The following is a 24,641-nucleotide window of genomic DNA, read 5'->3' as shown; positions in this document are numbered from 1 at the left end:
GAGTACTCTGACTGGTTGCATCACAGCCTGGTATGGAAACACTAATGCCCAAGGACGAAAAAAGTCTGCAAAAGGCAGTGGATACAGCCCAGTCTATCACAGGTAAACCCACCCCCATCTTTAAGCACATCAGCAAGGAGAATGCCACAAGAAAGCAGCATCCATCATCAAGTGCCCCCACCGCTCAGGCTGTGCTCTCTTCTAGCTGCTGCAATCGGGAAGGGGGTACAAGAGACTTAGGCCCAACACCACCAGGTTCAAAGTTTAAAATAAATATATCATCAAAGTATTTTCACAGCAACTGCAAGAAACATAATGACATCAATGAGAAATCACACACAACAAAAATGGACAAACAGACAGACAAAATTGTGCAATTACAAAATGAGGAAAAAAAGCAAAATAATAACTAATAATAAGTAAATAAGCAATAAGCATTGAGAACATGTATTGTAGGGTCTGTGAAAGTGAGTCCATAGGTTCTGGAACCAGTTCAGTATTGGGGTGAGTGGAGTTGAATGAAGTTATGCAGTCTTGTTCAAGAGTCTGATGGTTGAGGGGAAATAACTCTTCCTCAGCCTGGTGATGTGGAACCTGAGGTTCAGGAACAGTTATTATCCTTCAACCATCAGGCTCCTGAACCAGCGAGGATAACTTCATTCACTTCAACTCTGTACTGATTCTGCAACTTATATTATTTATTTTATTTGCAGTTTGTCTTCTTTTGCACATTGGCTGTTTGTCAGTAGTTTTCATTGATTCTATGTATTTCCTTGCCTTACTGTAAGAAAATGAATCTCAAAGCTGTAAGTGGTGACATATACCTACTTTGGTAATACATTTACTTTGAACTTCAGACCTGCAGAACTTATTCCCAATAATTTCTACTTCTCTTTATACATTTCCAGTATTTATAACATTAGGAGAATCAATACCATGACTCTAAAATACAGGACGGAAATACTTATTAATGGCCATCTGTCATTTAAAATGTTTTTGTGAGAAACTACCGAAATTATACTCGTCTACTGTTATACAATGGTCACTCTAACACTAGCAGTCAATTGAGCACCAGCAAGATCAAATTGTATTAGAGAGAACACACAATGAGTAATGAGATTGACCCTCAACTAAAATCAGAACAGAAGATAAGTTTAAATTTTCAGGATAAGAAATCAGTTACAGGATATCACATACAATCTACATTGATAAGGTTAAAGTATGACATTAATATATAGAAGGAAAGAATGACCAGCTGAAATAAATTGCCATGAAGAAGTATATTTAAAGTGGTTAGAGGGATAAAAATCTTTATTTAATGAATTACAAGTGTTTGAAACAACCCAAAACATTAAACATAGGAATGAATGTTCTTGTGGGCTGAGGTTCCAGGAGCAACTAAACAAGTTTAAATTCTTTATATTCAACAGTCTTATCACATAAGAATCCAGATCGTGTAAAAAAAGTCTACAAGATTTCAAGTTGGGTGCAACATATTAAGACCATTATAAATTTCAACCTTACTGAGAGGAGTGAAAAAGGGCAGAGTTTCATTTTACAACTAATAATAGGCAATGCACAGCCATTACAGTTTTCTCTCAGACAAAAATCCCAGAAACCACATGTGCCTGGCAAATACATATATTTACCCAAATTTAGAGTCTTGAACTCCATCTTGATCTAGTTATGTCTTAACAGCATCAACTTTAATACCATTTAATTAAAATTTGACGCCAGACATGTCAAATCTGTGGTGTTACTTACATTACCACTCCCCTGAAATTCACGACATAGCATGTTCAAATGCAGGGCAGCAGGTAGAACAAGTCCCAATGTATCAAACTGAGTTCAAAAGAATCAAAATGCTTAATCAGATCAAATACAGAAGATTTCCCATTTCAGCTTGGAATCTTTTCTCAATACACATTTCATTTTAGGCATGTCTTTTTTTAAAATTTGACATTCCTCTTCTTGAATAATCCCCCACAGACTTGCTACCTCCACTATTCCACCGCATTGCCAATTCCACATTCAGGCTATTCAATAGAGCACAGAACCAATCCCGATCACCAAAATGTAATGGTGTACTCCAGCTGAAAATGGTTTGCCAATGCCTCCATAACCTGGACTTAGGTTATTATGAATGCAACTGTCCTTGCAAAATGCATAAAATTGCTTAATTTCATTACAAACATTTCATCAGATTAAAATTGTGTCTTTTTTTAAACTGAATTTAACAGTTGTCTCAGTGATCCTAGAGCAATTGCATATTGCTTTTACATCATTTAATTCAAATCATGTCAATGTCAGTACAAAACTCTGGTCACTTAAAGTTCACGAAAACTGTTTCATGCATTCAGATGCTTATTGTCCCTATGAGGCAAATGATACAAGGACTGAGGCTGGTGTGATCAACTGCACACCACGTTACCCATTTTAATCCAATGCAAAGTTCAAATGGAGCATCAGGTTTAATTGTTCCAAGTTGCTCAAAAAGTTATGTGAAATGCTGCTTGAGTTTTCCTTGAAGCCTAATTCTCCGACTGGTCAGTGTCTCAGCCAACCAACTTAGGATTAGGAGAAATATGGTCATGGACATCACGATGACGTAATGACTGATACTGTAACAAAGAGAACAATTATTTTTAACAATATGAAAAAAGATGTTAATTTTGCACAACAATCCCCAAATTGAGTTAAATATTTTTGCTGCCATGAGGTTTACAAGTAACTTGGAGAACTTAAAGTAACCACACAAGGTCATATCTTGGTTTCAGAATAGCCTATTCCTATCTTACTGAAAGACATTGTAGCCTTATGCTCAAGTATCAACACTGCGCCAGATTAGATAGTGACGTCCATATTTTAAATGGTCTCCTTGAATGCCTTCCTGTCTGAAATGTTGTCTGCCATTACAGAACTGTTTTCATCAAAATTATTGTTTATGTATTTTTGTGTTGGCTGCAGCTGGCAAGGTTTCTTCCAGCAATGCAATACAGTACTTAAAGACTAAATGATGGAGGGAAAAATGTGTAACTCCACTGTCTCCCTTATAAATAACATGTGGAATATAAATCTTCTCTTTTAATGCCGGAGGCATGCGACACAATCACCAAAGGTTTGGTACATGAACATGATTATGTTTGGTCTTCACTTGGCTTTATTGTTAACAATTTCAGATCAAAAGGAAAATAGGCTTTGAGGTCACTTCAGGCAAGTGCTTACAGCCCCCACTATACTTTGTATCTTACTGTATCCATGTAATGTATGAATATATGTAAGTAAAATACAGATCTATTAAACTGTAGTCTCTATCAGGATATGCTCTATCAGGCATAAATTCATGTGTTAGTTTCAGTGCAAAAACCAGAGTTGATAATGTCCTAAAATCCAAAACTATGATAAAAACAGAACAGTTAGTCACTGTCTACCAACTTTGTTTTCATACATTGACAGATATCAAGTCCGTGTTGGGCTTCTTGTCATATTACCAGCTAGGTCATCATCACTTGCTGAATCAATGTAGTTAGATATAAAATTCCTTGCCAGCTTTGAGCTGATTGGCTTTAAATTACTTCAGAAGATGTTTTATAAATGGACTTTGCATTAGTGATATCCATCGAGGAGGTACAGTTCAAAGTAAATTTATTAGCAAAATGTGTAAACTGTATGTCATGATATACAACACTGAAATTCATTTTCTTGTGGGCAACTCAATAAATCCAATACAGAATCAATGAAAGACTGCAGCAACAGGGTAGACAATCTGTGTCCAACACATAACAAACTGTGCAAACACAAAAATAAATAATAATAAATAAGCAATAAATATAGAGAATATGAGATGAAGATTCTAGAAAAAGAATACATAGGTTGTGGGAACATTTCAGTGATGAGGCAGGTGGAGTTATCCCCTTTGGTCCAAGAGTTTGATGGTTGAGTGGAGCCTGAAGACCCACTCTTGACAATTCAGTAACAGTTTTTTTCTCTTCCATCATCAGATTTCTCAATAATCTATGAACCCGGACACTACCTTATTCTTTTTGTATTGTTTTGTAATTTATAGTGATTGTACTGCTGCAATTTGCTGATGACACCACTGTTGTTGGCCAAATCAAACGTGGTGACAGATCGACATATAGGAGGGAGATTGAAAACATGGTTGAATGCTGTCACAGCAACAATCTGTCGCTCAACATCAGCAGAACCACAGAGCTGATTATTGAATAAATCTTAATGCTCCCACACATTTCACTCTATCGCTCAAAGTCAATATTGCACAATGGTTTAAAACCGAATCTAAACTTTCCTCAAGCTCTGCTGATAAAGTTTAACAAGCTTACTGGGCTGCATTGACCTTGAAGGTGTTATTAAAATACATGGTAGCTGTTAAACATGTCAACTCTTGATTCAGAAACTAAAAACAGCTTTTATTGCCGTCTCCAAATGGGGGGTGGGGGGTGACAATCCTGTTAGCATGGCTAGGAGGACTTGATTACATCTATTAAGATAGAGTGGTTTAAAGCATGTGACAGTTCTGTATTCTGTAAATTGTAAAGTACAATTTATTTTATTTTATTTAGTGACACAGTGGGAGGTAGGCCTTCCAGCCCTTCGAGCTACAGCATCCCAGCGGCCCCTGACAAACCCGATTAACCCCAACCTAATCACAGGACATCTTATAATGACCACTTAACCCACTCAGTACGTCTTTGGACAGTGAGAGGACGGAGTCCCTGGGGAAATCCCATGCATTTCATGGGGAGGAAATACCTCTACGGAACGGTGCCAGAATTGAACTTTGAACTCCAGAACGTCCTCAGCTGTAACAGTATTGTGCTAACCGCTATGCTACCGTGACGCCCAGATAAATTTGCAAAGATAAATACAAATGCTAACTAGACAAAGTAGTTTAGTATTCAACAAAGCACATCACTGTAACACATATGAAAACAAAATTAAAAATGACCTTCAAACAAAGATCCTGACAAACTCTTAAATCCATTTCTACCATATTACAGAACCTTTAGCCAGGCACCACAAGAAATTACATTGGACCACTCGGAGAATCTGCACGGGATTTCAGCATCACGTTCTTTTCCTGCCCCAGCATCGCGTTAAAATACTTAGCTTCAGTGGTTGTTTATAAGACCATATTGTTAAGTACAGAAATCTTGGCAAACCTCAATTAGAAACAAGGGAAGACCATCTCTAATCCTCTTCAACAAATCACTTCAACTCAATTCCAGAATTTTACATCCTTCCACCCTACCTGTGCAGTGATTCCCACAATCAAGTCTATTTTGTAAAATTAATATATTCAATGCTGTCGCTGGCACGATCAGCATTTGTTTCCAAAACAAGAATTCACTGCCCACTCTTGACTGCCCTTGAGAAGCTGCTGGTGCATGTCTTCCAGAATGGCTGTAGTTCTGTAATTAACTTCAGTGGCTTAACAGAACTGACTGGGCTGCTGGCCACTTGCTGTGACTCTGGTGTCCTGTACACATCAGACCCAGTAAGAAAGTAGATTTCTTTCCTAGCTTACAGTTCTTTTAATTTAATAAACTGCAGATGATGACATTCTGTCTACCCATAATGGATATTTTTAAATCCACATTATTTATTTAGCTGTATTTAAGTACACCAGGTGCCATGATTGAATTTGAACTCAGTGTCAGCTGATCATCACTTCTGAGCTCCAGATTGCAAATCTAGTCTCATAACCATTAGGCAACTCATCTTGAATATTGAATGTTGGGAATGGAACTGCTACCAAGTTGTCTTTTAAATGACAGCAAGTCTAGAACTGAATTTGTAAAAATGCGTAATCGTTGGGTTCCTATGACAGAACCCAATCATGCTGAAATTTCAAACGAGAAAATCTGCAGATGCTGGGAATCCAAACAACACACACAAAATGCTGGAGGAACTCAGCAGGCTGGGCAGCATCGATGGAAAAGAGTACAGTCAACAATTCGGGCCAAGGCCCTGATCACTTTCATTTTCCTGCCTTCTTCAGCTGATTTGTTAAATTTAACCAATCTCACTCAAAAGAAAATTGCAGGTCAGTTTTTTAACTACTCTCCTAAACTGTGGAACTCAATGTCTTAAACTATAAGAAACACAGACTCAGTTGACGCCTTTAAACACCAGCACAAAAACTATTTAATTAACCTTGCTTTTAATAAACACCACTTTGTCTTTTATTTTTATGTCTACACTTTATCCCATTATAAAACACTCTGAACTACGTCTTTTGTATTAAGAGTACTCTATAAATAAGTTATTATTTAAATATTTCTAAGGATAGAGATTAGCTTTATTTGTTACATGTACATCGAAACATACAGTGAAATGCATCACTTGTGTCAAAACAAATTAGCGAGTATTATGCTTGACAGCCTGCAAGTGTTGCCACGCTACCAGCACCAATGTAGCGTGCTCCATAATTCACTGACCCTAACACATACATCTTTGGAATGTGGGAGGAAAGCCAAATGAACCCCTTACAGACAGTGGTGGGAACTGAACTCCTATCTGCGATCATTGGCACAATAGTAGTATTACATTGGCTGCTATACTACCGTGCCATCCTAGTTCCAAAAACATTAAAAGATTTCTCACACTTTTAATGCTTTCTGTATAAACTCTGAATGACACTTCCGAATGTGTGATGGGGTCGGGTGGGGGGAGGGAGGAGGAAATCAGGTCAGTAACATTTGGCTCCTTATAAGATAAAAACCTTCACAGTCGGCAGACAGGGAGACAGCAGCCAAAGTGGCTCCCCAAAATGAGTATTTAGTGCTAAAATGCCACCTAGTCCCCAAATCCTGATCTCTTTTTAAACATAGCTCACTAAAGTGAATGAATTATAAACTACAAACATTCCTTCCCAAGACTTTTATTTAACTGTTGTCAAGAGTCACACAGAAGTCAGTGTTAACATTTTCAAAATATGAAAATTTGAACACAACTGTTATTACCAAGTGAGTATCACTTTTATCATTTGGCTGATAATATATTTTAAGTTTGGTGCTTACTTCCATCTTCAGTAGATGCTCATTTATTCCCAAATTTGCTACAAATGTGTCCGTAAGGCACTGTGAAACGCAAACTAAAACTCAAGTGAAAATGAGTAAGGACACTAATAGTCAACACTGACATTTTCATTTCTTTGGCAGGGTGACTGATATAAATGTCATGGCAAGGTACTTTTATAACTTGTAGCTCACTGATTTCATAATGGATCCAGTTTATACTGGTATACCGTTAATACAGAAGTGAAGACAAATCATCTAAGTACACTTTCAATTCATCTACCGCACCCCCCCCCCCCCCCCACCATTCATCACACAACAGCAACTGAGGAGTTTAAATTCAATCAATTATATAATCCTGAAAGACAGATGGCATCGATAATAATGATCGTGAAACCACCTCCATCACAAGCACAACCTTCCCAGACATCCAGGACATGATCAAGAGACAGTGCCTCAAGAAAGACGTGCCCATTATTAAGTGCCTTCACCATCCAGGACATGCCCTCTTTCCAGCTCTATGGAAGGAGATGCAGGAGCCTGAAGACCCACAGTCAACAACTCAGGAACTGCTTCTTCCCATCAGTTGTCATATTTCTGAATAGCCATGAACCATTGAACATTACCTCATGATCTTTTTCCTTTAGCATTATTTATTTATTTTGTAATTTAAAGCAATGTTATGTCTTTGTACTTCGCTGCTGCCTCAAAGCAAAAATCATGTCATATAAGGCTGTGACAATAAACCTGAGTCCAATTCTGATTCACCAAATTAAAAATCTAAATGGTTCAATAATGGTCTTCGGAAGTGAATCAACCAATGTTCTTATGTTCTTATAAACCACTCTTACTTGTTCTGGCTTGCAAATGTCTCCGGAACGATAGCGAAGTGACTCTTATCGGCCCACTGAAATGGCAGAATGTGACTAAATTCATGGATAATTAAGGGTATATAGAACTCCATGGCTTTGGCAACAGAAACTTAGATTTTAAAAAGATGACAGCTATGTTAACACCCTTGCAGAACATTTATGGATTATATCGAGTCCAGAACAAACCAATATACAAGTCACTAGAAAATCTGTCTTCATTGAAAACCTGGGCCACAATAAATGATCACCTCAAGACAGGGAGAGTGCAAAGGATGATTAACTGCAAGAGGAGAAGAGGGGAGGAAACAACTTACATATTACTCAGTGGTAGAAGAGAATCTGTTGGTCACGAAGAAAGATGGCATCAATGTCAGAGAATGAAGGAGCAAAGAGTCACGGAACCTTATAGTACAGGACACCTTTCAAACTTCCATACCTGACCAGACTCCTTAACGAGTTAAGTTCCTGAGGAGATTGAGGGTTCCCACCCCTCATTCTAATCAATTTTTAAAGGAGCATCATCGATAGTGTCCTGACCAGCTGCATCACTGTCCGGCATGCAATTTGTAAGGCACCTGACCGCGAGTCCTTAAAAAAGGATTGCGAGTACTGCTGAGAAGTTTACCAGGGCCTCTCCCACACTTCAGAGATATTCATCAGGACTGCTGCATATGCAAGGCCCTCAGCATTGTCAATGATCTCTCCCATCCGTTCAACAAACTTTTTGACACCCTACCATCAGGCAGGAGGCACTGTAGTATTAGGACACGTTTTATGATGGGAAACAGCTTCTTCCCCCAGCCCATAAGACAACTGAACTCCCTGCTGCCAACCAGTTCTCATTACGTACGAAGCACCAGTAGCGTTATACTGTTTACTTCTTAAACCTGTGTCGTAAATGCATCTTATTATTTGTTAACTTATTTATGTTGTGTGTGAGAGTTACATATATTGCGTTGTGTACTTTGCTCTGGAGGAACGTTGTTTCGTTTGGCCGTATACACGTACGGGTACGTTGAATGACAATAAAGTGAACTTCAACTTATTCATGTCTGTATCTAAAAATATCTTAAACTCCATCAAACTACCTGATTCCACTACTATCCCTGCTAATCTATTCCAGACACCTAACACATCCTGCATTAAGAAAAAACATAACACTTATGTTACCTTTAAACTGCTCCCCTCTAAACCTCGTATCCTCTGGTGTTTGAAATTCACAACCTGGGGAAAAAGGTTCTGACTGTCTAACCTGGGAACGTCTCTCATTATTTTAAAAACCTTTATCAGGTCTCCCCTCAGCCTCAAATGCTCTGGGGAGACAACCAAATGCTAAAAGCCCTATACAAATGCAAGCTACTGATAAGGGTAATCCTACTGATAAGGCAGCCATTTTCATGTACCAAAACTAGAGTCATTATGCTATGATGTGTACAGTGGGTTGCAACAGAGTGGGGTTAAATCAGAACATGTGGTAAGTGACAGCTGTATAGAGCAGGCAAAAGTCACAACAGTATTGTTGCCACAACAAACTGTTAACTATGCGATTAATTATATCTTTGTTGATGAATTATAGGCATCATGCCAACCATAGGTACATGCAGCATAACTCCCAGGTGGAGAAAGGGCCAGATCTTAACTCAAGGGTTTAATTAACTTGCTAAAGCTACATATAGAGTGCAGACTCTTATTCAGTCAAACACAATGTTTTCTGCATTTACTTATGTTTGCAAATATTATAACAAACCGCAGGCTCTGGGATGTTGGAAATAGGAAAATTAGTAAGATAGAAAAGTCATATCCATCTAATCAAATCCAGTGCTTTCTTTTATTGTATTAGTAAGTTGTATTAGTTCTGTTAAGACGCTTTAGGTGTCATGCTAAAATCACTGCTGAGTTTGAGTAAATTGCACTAGACTAAATGTCACATAGCCATTAATAAATAACAGTAGCAACTCAGATAAGCAGGTTTGAGGAGTATAAGCTGAATTTCCCTCTGAAATCCTATACACTGGTAGAATCAATTCAGACCTAATTCATATCAAGGCCAGTTTTAGATTCTATGATGAACAACCTAGTCCCCTTCCTGTTTCTGATCTAGCTCCACTTGTGCAAGTGCCAAATTTACATCATCTGCAATGTGTGCAAGCACTGCCAACGCAAAGATTGCTGCATGCTAAATTTTATAAAATAATCTGACTTTTTACGTAGATAAATGGACTTGCAAGACAATGAAATGCTTACTGACCCATATCCTCATATTTACATTAACGTGGTACAATAACTGTGTGAAAAGGAATCAGATGAAAATCAGGAGGGATCAAGTATAAAAGATTTGATGATGAGCATCTTACAAAACATGATACATATATATATAAGTCAAAAATCAGCAGGGCATTGAACTAATTCAAAAATTCACTTACCTGGTTCCAATGTCCAGCCAACTTCCATTGTCTTTAACCAGAAAGAAAAAATGCTGCAAATATATGTCAACATTTAATGTCAGAAATGCTAGGGATTGGAAAAAGTAGATTATTTTTCATTCATTAAATTAAAGTGTATTAAAAAAACTAGTGTCTTTCTAAAAACTATCACAGCAACATAGTTTTCCCAGTCATAGCTCCTTGTCACATCTCCTTACATTGTTTTTTCAGTTATGCAAGTCAAATTCATGACCAGAAGGCCAGGGTATTCTGGGGTCAGTCATCTATCAGAGTTTTCCTGACTCCATGTGTCATTCTGCTCATAAAAGATCCTCCCCTAATGGAGAACCTCAGCATGGTCCTCCTGCCAGCTTAGGAGCTCTCTTCAAACTGTAACCAGATTTTCAGATGCAAGGGAAATAAATTTGTGTTCATTTGCTTGAAAACAATTTGCAAGGGTTTTGTTTAAAAACAAATATCCTCATTGAGGTCTCCTCTATATCCAATATTTCACTGGATGTGTTTTTTGTAGTCTGTTTTAGTCCCATTAAAAATGAAAAGCACCTAATTATGCATGCTCAAATGTGTCATGTACCAATCATACTATAGTTGTAGAAGTACATAAAATTATAAGAGACATAGATAAGGTGGTTAATAATGATTTTTTCCCCACATGGTAGAGAAGTTGAAAATGAAGGAGCATAGATTTAAGGTGAGAGGAGAAAGATTTAAGAGGGACTTGAGGGGCAACTTTTTCCACACACAAGGTGGTGAGTATATGGGATGAACTGCCAGGGGAAGTGGCTGAGGCAGGTACAATCACAAACAAGAGAAAATATGCAGATGCTGGGAATCCAAAATGCTGCAGGAACTCAGCAAGGCCAGGCAACATATACGGAAAAGAGTATAGTCGACATTTCAGGCCAGGACCCCTTCAGCAGGACTGGAGAAAAAAAGATGTAAAAAAAAACTCTTACTCCTCATCTTTTTTTTCTCCAGTCCTGCTGAAGGGTCTCATCCTGAAGCATCAACTGTACTCTTTTCCTGAGATGCTGCCAGTTCCTCCAGCAATTTGTGTGTTAGGCGGATACAATAGTATATTTTCAGAAGCATCTGAATAGGCATGTGGTGGAGTTGGGCTTTGAGGGATATGGGCTGAATGCAGAAAATTGGGACTAAACTGGTCAGCATGGAGTGGTTGCGCTGGAGGACCTGTATCCATGCTGCATTGCTCTTGGACTCTATAAATCTGATGGGCATGAACAATGCTTATTGAGCTGTAACTTTATTTTTCTTACTCTAAAGAAGACAGTTCTGGTGCAGCAGTATTTTGAGACCCAGATTGTAGCTCGTGTGATTCCCACCACATTGACTTCAGGGTATACTTCAACATAACCCACAAGAAAAACAATGATTACTTTACACTGAAAGAAGTAAGGAACGTGCCTATCCAAAAACAAAAATTTAAGCCCTCTGTAATCTCACCAAGAGTAGGACAGACCAAGTTTTCCTTCACTCTAAGTCGTTATTATAGTCATAGAAAAGTACAGCACAGAAAAAGGCCCATGCTAAACCATTTAAGATGCTTAATTCCATTGACCAACAGTGGGACCTTAGCCCTCCATAATCTCTATCTCATTTTAATATTTGGAGTAGACTATAAACATCAGAACCCACCCTCAATGGGCCTTCTATGTTAATGGGGGAAGGGGTGAAAGAAAGGTCTTCAGTTGATTAAACAGACAAGGCGCTGGCTCAATTGAATGAAGTACATTGGAAATGGGTAGACAGGGTATAGTGCTAAATCGTACAAATCATTTATGTTTACTCAGTGCTGGCAAAAGTTTGATGATTTAATGAGGTCAAGGAAGATAAGAGGAGTGAGCCACTTCCTCTGAGAATGTATTGCACCATTTACTGTATGCATACCACTTAAGAGTATTGTGTGTTCTGGTGCTGTAATTGCTTGTCATTACTGCCCACACAATGCCGATTATATTCCTAGTTCCCTCTTTTGAATATTACTTTACTCACATTATTATAATTGCTTTTCAGGGAATAAAATTACATCTGTCATTCATCTGCCATCACATTCATTATGCATTGTTAACTTACATTTTCTCATAACCCCTTTCATTGTATAATTCCTCCAACAGCTACAGGAATGGCAATGAAATGGAGGAAAATTTTGATGGCTATTGGTAAAAATGTGTTACTCAAGGTACTGTGTATACCTGCGTGAGCTTTGCAGTGGATCAGCATTTTGTGAATCCACAGTGGTTGTGGGAGTGAGGTGGCTGGTCACATCAAACACTGTAGTTCAAGTGAAGAAGCTCATCAGTAGAACGTCATTGCAGGGCAGAAGCTTCAATGAAAATGTTGGTCACCACGGATCAGGACGTGGATTAGAAGGCACCTCCATTTGAGGTGGCGAATGTAGAAACAGTCCTCACTTTTTTTTAAATGGTTGTGCTCCTACTGTGTTGTAGAATACCAGAATGGATCCCTTGGGCCTCTGAGTCATGAAAATCTAGCCTAACACTGAGAAACCTGAGGAAGGATGGCACTGGTGCTTTCATTCAAATAAGGTATTGTATTGAGGCCTAGACTGCTCTCATAAATGGTTATAAATGATTCCCTCATTTATTTCAGAAAAATTCTGAAGAAATTTTCCCTTCTGTTAAAGCCAGCACCTGTCCTTCAATGAACTGAAAGATGTCTATTCATGATCACTTTACTGTTTGTGGGACCCTGTATACATTGTGATTCTTAATGTTGTTGCAGTGCATGCTCTTCAATAAGAACATTCACTGCCTGTTTTGGGACATAGGAAATGCATATAAAAAGTTCTAAAAAATCTTCTTTATCACACAAATAACTGACTACATTCATAAGGCTTTGAATCTGAATTTATTTGATGTTGAGCAAAACAAAGCAAAATGTGCAAATATTACCTATAATGGTAATTTTCTTTCACTCTCTTTCATCGTATAACGTCAGTTGAAAATTAATTTATGAAGCCATCAGTTTATTTACATATTAACAGTAACTCACCAAAGCCATGATGTCGGAGATTAAAAGAACAATCAGGAAAAGGCTATTGGAGAAGATCACAAACGTGCGTTAAAGATTCACATATTATTTTGAGCAGTAGATCAATATGTTGCAAAATCATCTTATATAGCATACATAGTTACTAGGAGTACCTGTTTGATGACAACTGAGTTGAAACTTGAATACTTTCAAATGCACACATCACGATTACAAAAGGAATTAAAATCTGAATAAAATAAAAAATAAGGGTTCATGATCTGTGAGGTACTCAATCATATAATTATTACCCAGATAAACATAAATTAATTACACAATATATGGCATAATACACAATGACCTCAATAAAGGTCTCACGATGGCATTGAGCTGTATAAGTGGGTGACTGGGAGGAACAAGCTTGTTCTGTGTGTTCTATGTTGTTCTACTGAGCTATATTGACACCAAAATGTGTGGTGACATTTGTGGGCTGCTCCCAGCACACCTTCCAGTGTTCTGGTTGTTATGCAAACAACGCATTTCACTGCGTGTTTCAATGTACGCATGCTAAATAAACCTTAATCTTGAATGATCTTCAAAGTAAAGTACATTTTTGATGAAAATGCAAAATACATAAACCAAGTCCTTGGTGACACAGGACAAGGTAGGCCAAAGCCAACATGGTTTCCTTAAAGGAAAATCTTGCCTGACAGACCTGTTGGAATTCTTTGAGGAGATTACAAGTAGGATAGATAAAGGGGATGCAGTGGATATTGTTTATTGGGACTTTCAAAAGGCCTTTGACAAGGTGTCACACATGACTCTACTTACCAGGTTAAGAGCCCATGGTATTGCAGGAAAGTTACTTGCATGGTTATGCATTGGCTGATTGGTAGGAAGCAGCGAGTGAGAATAATAGGATCCTTTTCTGATTGACTGCCAGTGACTAGCAGTGTTCTGCAGGGGTTGGTGTTGGGTCTGCTTCTTTTTATGCCCTTTATCAATGATTTAGATGATGGAATAGATGTTTTTATTACCAAGTTTGCAGATGATATGATGATTGGTGGGGGCTGAGGGCAGGGAGTGTTGAGGAAACAGGTAGGCTGCAGAAGGACTTAGATAGGTTAGGAGAATGGGCAAGAAAGTGGCAAATGAGGGTGGTGAATTTGTGGAATTCATTATCACAGGCATCTGTGGAGGCCAGGTTGATGGGTGTATTTACGGCAGAGCTCGATAGGTTCTTGATTGGATATGGCATCAAAGGTTACCAGGAGAAAACTAAGGGAGTGGGGCTGAGGAGGAAAAAAAAGGATCAGACACGATTAAATGGCAGAGCAGCCTCAATGGGCCAAATGGCCTAATTCTGCCCCTAAGTCTTAGGTCAGTGACCTGAAAATAATCTTGGGAATTGTGGCTGTTGCAAACAAAGGTTCATGATAATTTTTGCTGCTCTATGTAATGACATCAAAGGCTGCCACATTCTCTATTTGGCAACTAGAAGCAAAGGCTGTGTCAGCAGATAGCTCAAGAGAAATCATGTGCCTTCTTAATTCAAGGTAACTTTCAGTGGAAAGAAGGGATAGTGGATGACAACTGCAAACAGCAATGTAAAGCCAATTAGGTAGCAATCTTGGTTAATCAAAAGTTACTGGCAACATTGCAATCCCTGAGAGGAGTACGGTGCTAGGTAAATATTATGAAAACGTGAATACTATGTTTTAATGTTCCTGAAATTTGCACCTGAGTGTTTAGTATTTCTGCCTAACTTGGGTCTGGTTTACTGAGTAAGACCATTGGGTCTCTCAGCTCTTGGGTCATAAGTTTGTATGTTCAAGACACTCAAACATAAAATCTAAACTGGCATGCCACGTATGATGATAAGGACATCCCTCATTGTCTGAGACGACGCCACTTGGATGAGATACTGAACTAAATCATCAACTGTCCTCTCAACTTGGAGTTAAACAGCCAATAACGTTATTTTAAAAAGTGTCACTTGTGGCTTTGCCCATCCTTTTTACAGTCCCACTCATGTTGCAGAAGACAAGACAGAGAAATGCAGCCTTTCCACATGTTAACATAATTACCTAGCTATACTATGAGTGACACATCAATGAACAAAGTGAAATTATGCAGTAAATAGATGATTACTAGAGAACAAGCAGATTCAAATGTCTCCAAACTAGATGGGAATATTATACATGCACAAAACAATGATGAACTGAATTTAATGCAGACAGCACTGCACATGGAATGAAAATCAGACAATGTGTATAGTCAGGATCAAGGATCTAAGCACCTGATTGGACATAATGCTGAATATAAGCGTTACAAGCCATGAGCTTTACTGCAGAAGAATTAAGCATCTTATAAAGATAGTCCAATGAATGGAATGGGTCAATCAGTTATGAGGCAGATTCTCTGTTTAAAAGTAAGCAGGTGAGTTTGAATCTGCTCTTTAAAAAAGAAACATTTAAATCAGAAAAATTCAGGACTTGCATGCAAATGCTGAAATCAACTGTCACAACATACAGAGAACAGATCATCTTGAAACTTAATTAACTCCTAACTTTTCATGAAAGGTCATGGATCCAAAATGCTAACTTCGTTTCATTCGCTTTCTTCAGCTGAGTTATTTCCAGCATATTCTAATTTTATGCATTCCTATCTTTCGCTTTTCATCTCTAGGATTTACAAAGCACTTCATAATTAAGTACTTTCGGTGCAGAATGGTGATTCTATAGGAAATGGCACATTCAATTTGCACACAGGTTCACAAATGTCAGTTCTTCTTACCTCTCTATGATAATGATCAATAATCTACTTTAGTGATACTGACTGAGTCTAATTAATAGGCAGATAACCAGGAATATTACCTTGTAAGCGCCACTGGAGATGACGAAAAACATCTCACCAAACCTAGAATATTTCTAAGAATGACAGAGCATCTCAGGACTGCTATGCACAGAGGTCTGCACCTAGAACAAAGAACACTACAGCACTGTATAGGCCCTTCAGCCCATGATATTGATCCAACTTTTGACATATTCTAACCTAACCCTCCCACCTACACAGCCCTCCATTTTACTATCTATCAACTATGTGCCCATGTAAGAGTTTCTTAATTGTCCCTAATGTCCCTTTATTGCCACCCCTGGCAGGGCATTCCACACACCCACCACTCAGAGCAAAATGCTAAAAGGACCATAGACCATAAGATCATAAGAGCTAATTTAGGCCATTTGGCCCGTCAAGACTGCTCCACCATTCAATCATGGCTGTGTCCAATCAAGAACCTATCAATCTCTGCCTTAAATACACCCAACGATCTGGCCTCCACAGCTGCCTAAGGTAACAAATTCATCACCCTCTGGCTAAAGAAATTTCTCTGCATCTCTGTTTTAAATGGACATCCCTCTATCCTGAGGCTGAGCCTTCTTGTCTTAAGACTCCTCCACCATGGGAAACATCCTTTCCACATCTACTTTGTCTAGGCTTTTCAACATTCGAAAGGTTTCAATGGGATTTCCCCCCCCCCCCCACCATCCTTCTAAATTCCAATGAAAACAGACCCAGAGCTATCAAACGTTCCTCGTATCACAACCCTTTCATTCCCGGAATCTTCCTTCTGAACCCTCTCCAGTGCCAGCACATACTTTCTTTGATGAGGAGCCCAAAACTGTTCACAATACTCAAGGTGAGGCTTCACCAGTGCCATACAAAGCATCAGCATCACATCCCTGCTCTTGAATTTCAGACCTTTTGAGATGAATGCTAAATTTGCATTCGCCTTTCTCACTACCGATTCTACCTGCAGGTTAACCCTCAGTGTATTCTGCACAAGGACTCCCAAGTCCCTTTGCATATCTGATTTGTGGATTTTTTCCCTGTTTAGAAAATAGTCTGCACATTTATTTCTTCTACGAAAGTTCATGACCATGCATTTTCCAACATGGTATTTCATTTGCTACTTTCTTGCCCATTCTTGTAATCTATGTCCTTCTGCAGCCTACCTGTTTCCTTAACACTACCTGTCCCTCCACCAATCTTTGTATCATCCGCAAACTTGGCAGCAAAGCCTCTAATCCATCACCTAAGTCATTGATATACAGCATAAAAAGCTGCCCCAAAACCAACCCCTGCAGAACACCACTAGTCACTGGCAGCCAACCAGAAAAGGACCCTTTTATTCCCACTCGCTACCTCCTACCAATCAGCCAATGCTTTAACCATGTTAGTAACTTTCATCTCATAACATGGGTTCTTAACTTGGTAAGCAGACAAATGTGTGGCACCTTGTCAAAGGCCTTCTGAAAGTCTAAATATACAAAATCAACTGCATCTCCTTCATCTATGCTACTTGTAATCTCCTCAAAGAATTCCAATTGGTTCGCCAGGCCAGATTTTCCCTGAAGGAAACCATGCTGACTTGGTCCTATCTTGTACTGTGGCACCAAGTGCCCCATCACCTCATCCTTAACAATTGACTCCAACATCTTCCCAACCATTGAGGTCAGGCTAACCGACCTATAATTTCCTTTCTGCTGCCTTCCTCCTTTTTTAAAGAGTGGAGTGACACTTGCAATTTTCAAGTCCTCTGGCACAATACCACAGTCCAATGATTTTTGAAAGATCACTACTAATGTCTCCACAATCTCTACCGCTGTCTTTCAGGACCCAAGGGTACAGTTCATCTAGTCTTGGTGACTTATGAACCCTTAGGTCCTTCAGCTTTTTAAGCACCTTCTCCCTTATAATAGTAACTGCACTCACATCTCTTCTCTCACATCCTTCAACATCTGGCACACTGCTAGTGTCTTCCACAGTGAAGACCGATGCAAAATACTCATTCAGTTCTTCTCTCATCCTCTCATCCCCAGTTATTATTTCTCCGGCCTCATTTTCTAGCAGTCATATATCCACTCTCATCTCTTTTGTTTTATCTTTTTATTATCTATCTATCTATCTATTTATTTATTTTTACAGACTTGGAAAAAGCTTTTACTATCCACTTAGATATTGTTTGCTAACTTGCTTTCAGATTTCATCTTTTCCCTCCTAGAGATTCTTTTAGTTGCTCTCTGTAGGTTTTTAAAAGCTTCCCAATCCTCTATCTTTCTGCTAATTTTTGCTTTGTTGTATACCCTCTCTTTGGCTTTTATATTAGCTTTGCCACCCATTATCAGCCACAGTTGTACTATTTTGCCACTAGAGTATTTCTTTGTTTCTGAAACACATCTATCCTGCACCTTACTCATTTTTTCCCAGAAACTCACACCATTGATGATTTGCTGTGATCCCTGCCAGCATCTTCTTCTCTTTGGCCAACTCCTCTCTCATGCCAATGTAATTTCTTTTACTCCACTAAAATACTACTATGTCAGACTTTCTCTGCATCAAACTTCCGAGTTGAACTCAATCATATTGTGGACACTTCCTCCTAGGAGTTCTTAATCTCCCTAATCATCTCCAGTTTATTATGTAACATCTAATCTAGTATAACTGATCCCCTAATAGGCTCAATGACAAACTGCTCTAAAAAGCCATCTCGTAGGAATTCAACAAACTCACTCTCTTGAAATCCATTACCAACCTGATTTTCCCTAATTGGCCAGCATGTTAAAATCTCCCATGACTATTATAACATTGCCCTTTTGACACACCTTTTCTATTTCCCGTTGTAATCTGTGGTCCACATCCCAGCTACTGTTAGGAAGACTGCATACAACTCCCCTCAGGGTCCTTTTACCTTCACAGTTTCTTAATTCAACCCACAAAGATTCAACATCTTTCGATACTATGTCACATCTTTCTAATGATTTGATACCACTTTTTACCAGTAGAGCTACACGACCCGCACTGCCTACCTTCCTATCCCTCCGATACAATGTGTGACCTTGGACATTCAACTCCCAGCTACAACCATCTTTCAGCCATGATTCAGTGATGGCTACAACATCATACCTAACAATCTGTAATAGTGCAACAAGATCATCCACCTTATTTCTTAGACTCTGTACACTGACATAACACTTTAAGTACTGTATTTGCTACCCTTTTCGATTCTGTATCCCTAATGCACTGATACTCACTCTGCTGGCTGCAATTTTGTTCTATCATCTGCCTGTCCATCCTGACAGTCTAACTGCATGCTATTTTGGCTTTTTTTTAAACCATCCATCCTATCCTGAGTTCCTTCACTCTGGTTCCCACCTCGCTGCCAAATTCATTTAAACCCTCCCCAACAGTTCAAGCAAACCTGTCTGCAAGAATAATGGTCTCCTCAGGTTCACGTGCAACCTGTCCCTTTTGTACAGGTCATACTCCACAGTGAGATTCCAATGATCCAAGACCTGAAGCCCAGCCCCCTGCACCAGCTTCTCAGCCACATATTTATCTGCCAAATCATCCAGTTTCTTCCCTCACTGCTAGCAATCCAGAAATGACTACCCTGGAGGTCCTGCTTCTTAACTTTATGCCTAGCTCTCTGCTGTCACCTCTATACTTTCCCACAATCACCTTAAAATTATGTCCTCTGTTGTTAACCCTTTCTGTCCTGGGAAAATGACTCTGGCTAGTCACTTGATCTGTACCTCTTGCCATCTTATCACCTCAATCAAGTCACCTCTCATTTGTCTTCTTTCCAAGGGAGAAGCCCCAGCTCACACAACCTATCCTTGTAAGATATGCTCTCTAGTCCAGGCAGCATCTTGGTAAATCTCTTCTGCACCCTCTCTAAAGCTTCCATGTCCTTCCAAAATGAGGTGACCAGACTGAACACAATATTCCAAGCATGATCTAGCCAGGGTTTCATAGAACTGCAATATTACCTCGCCGTTGCTGTACCTTTTGACAGAAGCAGACTGGTGATCAACTGATACCATATGCCCACTTTTATAAAGGAAACCATTTGTGTAAACTTCTTAAGCTTTGTTAAAGCTTTGTGACGCCATATTTTTAGAAGGGAGAGCACAAGGAATGTTGCAAGCCCCAGAGGCTACTTCGTTTATAGATAAAGGAATGCATTCATTGGAAAAAATGAAATTAAAATAGAAACACTGTCAAAATTACTATTAAATGACATAAATATCAGCAAGGTTTTTTCAGATAGTAAGGTATCTAATGAACCTGAAGCAGAAGAACACAGGTAAAAAGCTCAAAAAAATTTAAGAAATAAGTGGATTCTGCAATGGAGAAAGAGACACGGCTGGGTGAATTAAAACATTGATCCATCTGATATATTATTGTGGTCTATAAAAATTCAGTATGACCATTAACAATGCACAAAAACAGATTTCAGTACATTAGAATGACTATACTAACCTTCCACATCATTAATGCTCCCATTATAAAAGGATTAAAAACTGTCATGAAGCAGTAGACAGATGCAGGATCAAAACTGGAATGAGATGATGAAGAACATAGCTATATTAATAAACACATTTTGTTCTTCTCAGTTCCTCCCATCCCCTGCAGACACAGTAGAGAGATTTTACATTTGCTTTCTGTTTTATTTTCTAAATATCTAATTCTACATGCTATGAATTAGGCAAGTAGATTCAATGCAATTTTGCTTTTCATTACATTTAAGAATCTTGTGATTATGGTATTAAACTATCTTTGTAAAAAAAAATCAACCTTTATTAACCACCCGCAGAGGTTCATTTAAAAAATAACTTGGATTACCTGTTGATAGATGCTATATTTCCAGTGCCAAAGAAAGCTGTCACAAAGAAGAAAATCTACAATTTCTTGGTTAAGGAAAACTCAAGAAAAATTACAATCCACATGGAGCAATTATGTTAGTCTTCATCTTTAAGCTAGAACTACATCACATTAATTAACTACAAGCCTTTGAATTATGTGTATCCAGAAAATGTGTTACGACCGACCGACTAATGGCATTTATACATCACTGGATCAATTCAAATACAATCCGGAGTTCAAACAGGTGAAGTGGAGTGACTGGGAACAGAAGAACTTCCATAAGGTTTAAACAAACCACATCTAACCTACTATACCACCCAAATATGATGAGACATGAACTAATATGTACTTTTTAGAACTCATTTAAGGAACAGACCCAAGGTACAAAATTCTCCTATTATCTTTACAATGATTATTATCTTTCTTGAAAGTATTATTTCCATTCCATTTTTAACGTAGAAGCCTCAAAAGCAAACTGATTACAGGACACCTCAAATTAGAACCTAGTTTTGTGTTCAGAGGAAGTGCAGATACTTCTAGTATATCTCTCTAGATGCTGGTCACTGAGCAAAAGTATTGGCAGGTTCTTTGAATGTCAACTGCAGCAAAGACTGAACCAACAAGCAAAAGCAACACTAAGCCAGGTTATTTGTGATCCCTAGGGCTCAGTTATTGGAAAAGCAATTACGGTAAACTACAGGAGATTCTTTTTCAATCTCTTCAGCAGAAACAGGAGCAAATGGAAAATACCTTAGCAGCATGACTGTGGGGCACATGGCAAATTTCAGCCCCAAAATTCTGGGAATCTTCATCTCCGTGGGTGATTGGGAGGCACCAGTCATGTCATTGGATGGAAGTTGAGCCACCTTCAAACTACAGACAAGCTCCTTACTTGACGGTGCTGAACAGGTATCTCACCTGCTCCATCAAGAAGAACATCAAAGTGATACCAAGAAAAAAAAACAGGAGTTCTGTGGAAATTTGAGGAGTCCTAATCTTGCCTTAAAAACTGGAAAAAAAAAGACATTTTTGAAAAAGTCAGTGATTATCTCCAGAAGTCATATTTATTCCGAGCTGCAGGTACAGCTGCCCGGTCTGGGCAGGCAAATATTTTATATGAATGACAAAACCCTTATTGGAGGAATTTCAGAGATAGCCAATAAGCTGCCCCAGAAATAGCTACTCATTAGGGAGTTATCTTTTCCTAAAATTATCTAAAGCAAATTTGCCAGAATCACAGTCTGCCCTAAATTCTAACTCCAGCTAGAATAGCATCAGAGAACACAACACATTAAAGTTCAAAGTTCGACATACATTTATTATCAAAGTACATTTCCAGCACTATATACATATCCTGAGATTCACTTTCTTGTGGGCATATTCAGAAAATCCAATATCTATAATAAAATCAATGAAAGGTTGCACCCAACAGGGCAGATTACCAGCATGCAAAATACAACAAACTGCATATAAAAAAGATAGATAGATAGATAAATAAATAAATCAATCAATAAGCAAGCAATAAATATCAAGAACGTGAGCTGAGGAGTTCTTGAAAATCAGCTTATAGGTTGTGGGAACAGGTCAATGATGGGGCAAGTGAAGCTGTCCCCTCAGAGAAGAGGCTGATGGCTGAGTGATTATAACCGCTCCTGAGGAAGAGCCCGTCTAAGGTGCTGGGTTACGGACTGTAGATTTTGACGGACTCTAGATCAAAGTCTCTTGTAGGGCTTTTTGCTTTCATGGCGGGGGTGTGGTGTGTTGGGGGGTGGGAGCAGGAGGGGGAAGGCTGCTGCTTGTGTGTTGGGGTGGGGGTCTTTGGGGTTCTGATGTTGCTGTTCTTCATTCTTTGACATTCCTTGTTTCGTGGATGTCTGCAAAGAGTAAGAATTTCAGGTTCAATTTCAATGTATACAATATTAAATTGAACCATTTGAACATGGTGGTATGAGTCCTGAGGCTCCTGATCGTAGCAGTGAGAAGAGAGCTTGACTTGGGTAGTGGGGTCCCTGATGATGGATACTGCTTTTCTTTGACAACACACCGTGTAGATGTGCTCAATGGTGGGGAGGGATTTACCCGGACTGGGCTGTAGCCACTACCATTTAGGATTTTCCATTCAAGGGCATGAGTTTGCATACGAGGCTGTGATGCAGCCAGTCAATGTACTCTCCACACATATCTACAGATATTTGTCAAGGTTTTTGATGTTGAATCTTCATAAACTTCTAAGGAAGCAGAGGAGCTACCATGCTTCGTCATAATTGCACTTAAGTGTTGGAGAGGTCCTCTGAAATGATAACACTGAGGAATTTAAAACTGCTGATCCTCTGGGCCTCTGATTCCCCAAAGAGGACTGACTTCAGTTTCTTCCTCAAATCAATAATCAGCTTGGTCTTGCTAACATTGAGTTAGATGTTGTTGTGGCACCACTCAGCCAGATTTTCAATCTCCCTCCTATAAGCTGATTCTTCACTCCCTTTGATTCAGCCAATGACAGCTTCTTTCCAGTTACAATTGAAAATTAGACCAATTAAAAACAAATAACTCCAAACACCACCACAAAATGTAGAACATTAAAAGCTTAAGGATACAAAGAAATAAGAACGTCTTATATCATCTAGTCTGAGCTGTCGAGTTTCAATGTTGTCAGCCTTCTGGGTGAAATCCATTTGGGACAGCTGTTAGAATGAAAATACATTTTATGACAGGAGAAATCTTGAACTCTGTGTTAACCACTGTATATATGTGTCATTGTGGAGATATATAGTATAGTTCACATCATCAAAGGGAATTCATAAAGGAATGAAAAGTTGTCATGTCTCTTTCAAACTGAAGTACAGTTGAGGGAGACCACTCAATCCTTTTTGCATCCTTCACCCAGGACATGCTTCCCTTTCTGTCAGTGCAGTCAATACTCTCTTACATGAATCTGAAATTTTAATCACCTCTTATCCTACCTAGAAGTACATAATAAGTATAAAACACAACTTGTTTGAAGAGTTTCTTTCCAAAACCTTCTCAAATTTTATATCTGTGCACTTTGTTTTAGTAGTCTGATGGATCTAGAGATCATGCTGTAGTTTCACCTTTATCTATGCCATTAAACACTTTAAGATCCTCTTTATACACATGAGAAACACTCCAGTTTTAGTAGTCCTTCTTCATAGCTTAAATTTTTGACGCCTGGATGCTCCTCTTCACATTGTGTCCACATTTTCATGCTCTATGTATTTCTTCAGAATCAGAATCAGGTTTATTATCACCCACATGCGTCTTGAAATTTGTTAACTTCTTAATAACTAAAATAGAACAAATTACATAAAGTGAAGGGAGGCTGGGTTAGAACACTGACCAGATTTCCTGAGTAAGGGCACTGTCCAAACTTAGTGTAGTATCTCATAGTCCATGTCAGACCGCTACTGCACTGAAATTATAAATTTTGCTTGCTTCATTCTCTTTGTCTCTGAGACAAAATGTTGAGGCTTTAATCTTGATGTGTGAGGGACACCAAAAAAGATGGAATGTAAGGAGATTACCAGTTAAATAGAAGGCTGTGAAGTAATAGT

The 24,641-nt window shown here is 38.7% G+C and overlaps 1 protein-coding gene across 4 annotated transcripts in view; it reads right to left on the bottom strand.

The window, feature by feature from the left end:
* Window positions 1-1,283: 1,283 nt before the first annotated feature.
* The window catches only part of pign (phosphatidylinositol glycan anchor biosynthesis, class N), a 129,087-nt gene continuing 105,729 nt past the window's right edge, over window positions 1,284-24,641 (bottom strand). For all 4 annotated transcript variants that reach the window (XM_059945227.1, XM_059945230.1, XM_059945229.1 and 1 more), the window contains 7 exons: window positions 23,667-23,753; window positions 21,052-21,107; window positions 20,689-20,764; window positions 13,542-13,615; window positions 13,390-13,432; window positions 10,336-10,388; window positions 1,284-2,621 (listed from right to left, as the gene is read on the bottom strand). In XM_059945227.1, the coding sequence (XP_059801210.1) occupies window positions 2,498-2,621; window positions 10,336-10,388; window positions 13,390-13,432; window positions 13,542-13,615; window positions 20,689-20,764; window positions 21,052-21,107; window positions 23,667-23,753 (513 nt within the window). In that variant the 3' untranslated portion in view covers window positions 1,284-2,497. The remainder of the gene's footprint in view (window positions 2,622-10,335; window positions 10,389-13,389; window positions 13,433-13,541; window positions 13,616-20,688; window positions 20,765-21,051; window positions 21,108-23,666; window positions 23,754-24,641) is intronic.

This window comes from Hypanus sabinus, chromosome 20 (assembly GCF_030144855.1).
Source record: "Hypanus sabinus isolate sHypSab1 chromosome 20, sHypSab1.hap1, whole genome shotgun sequence".
Lineage (NCBI taxonomy): Eukaryota > Metazoa > Chordata > Chondrichthyes > Myliobatiformes > Dasyatidae > Hypanus > Hypanus sabinus.
This window is presented reverse-complemented; position numbering and strand designations above follow the sequence as displayed.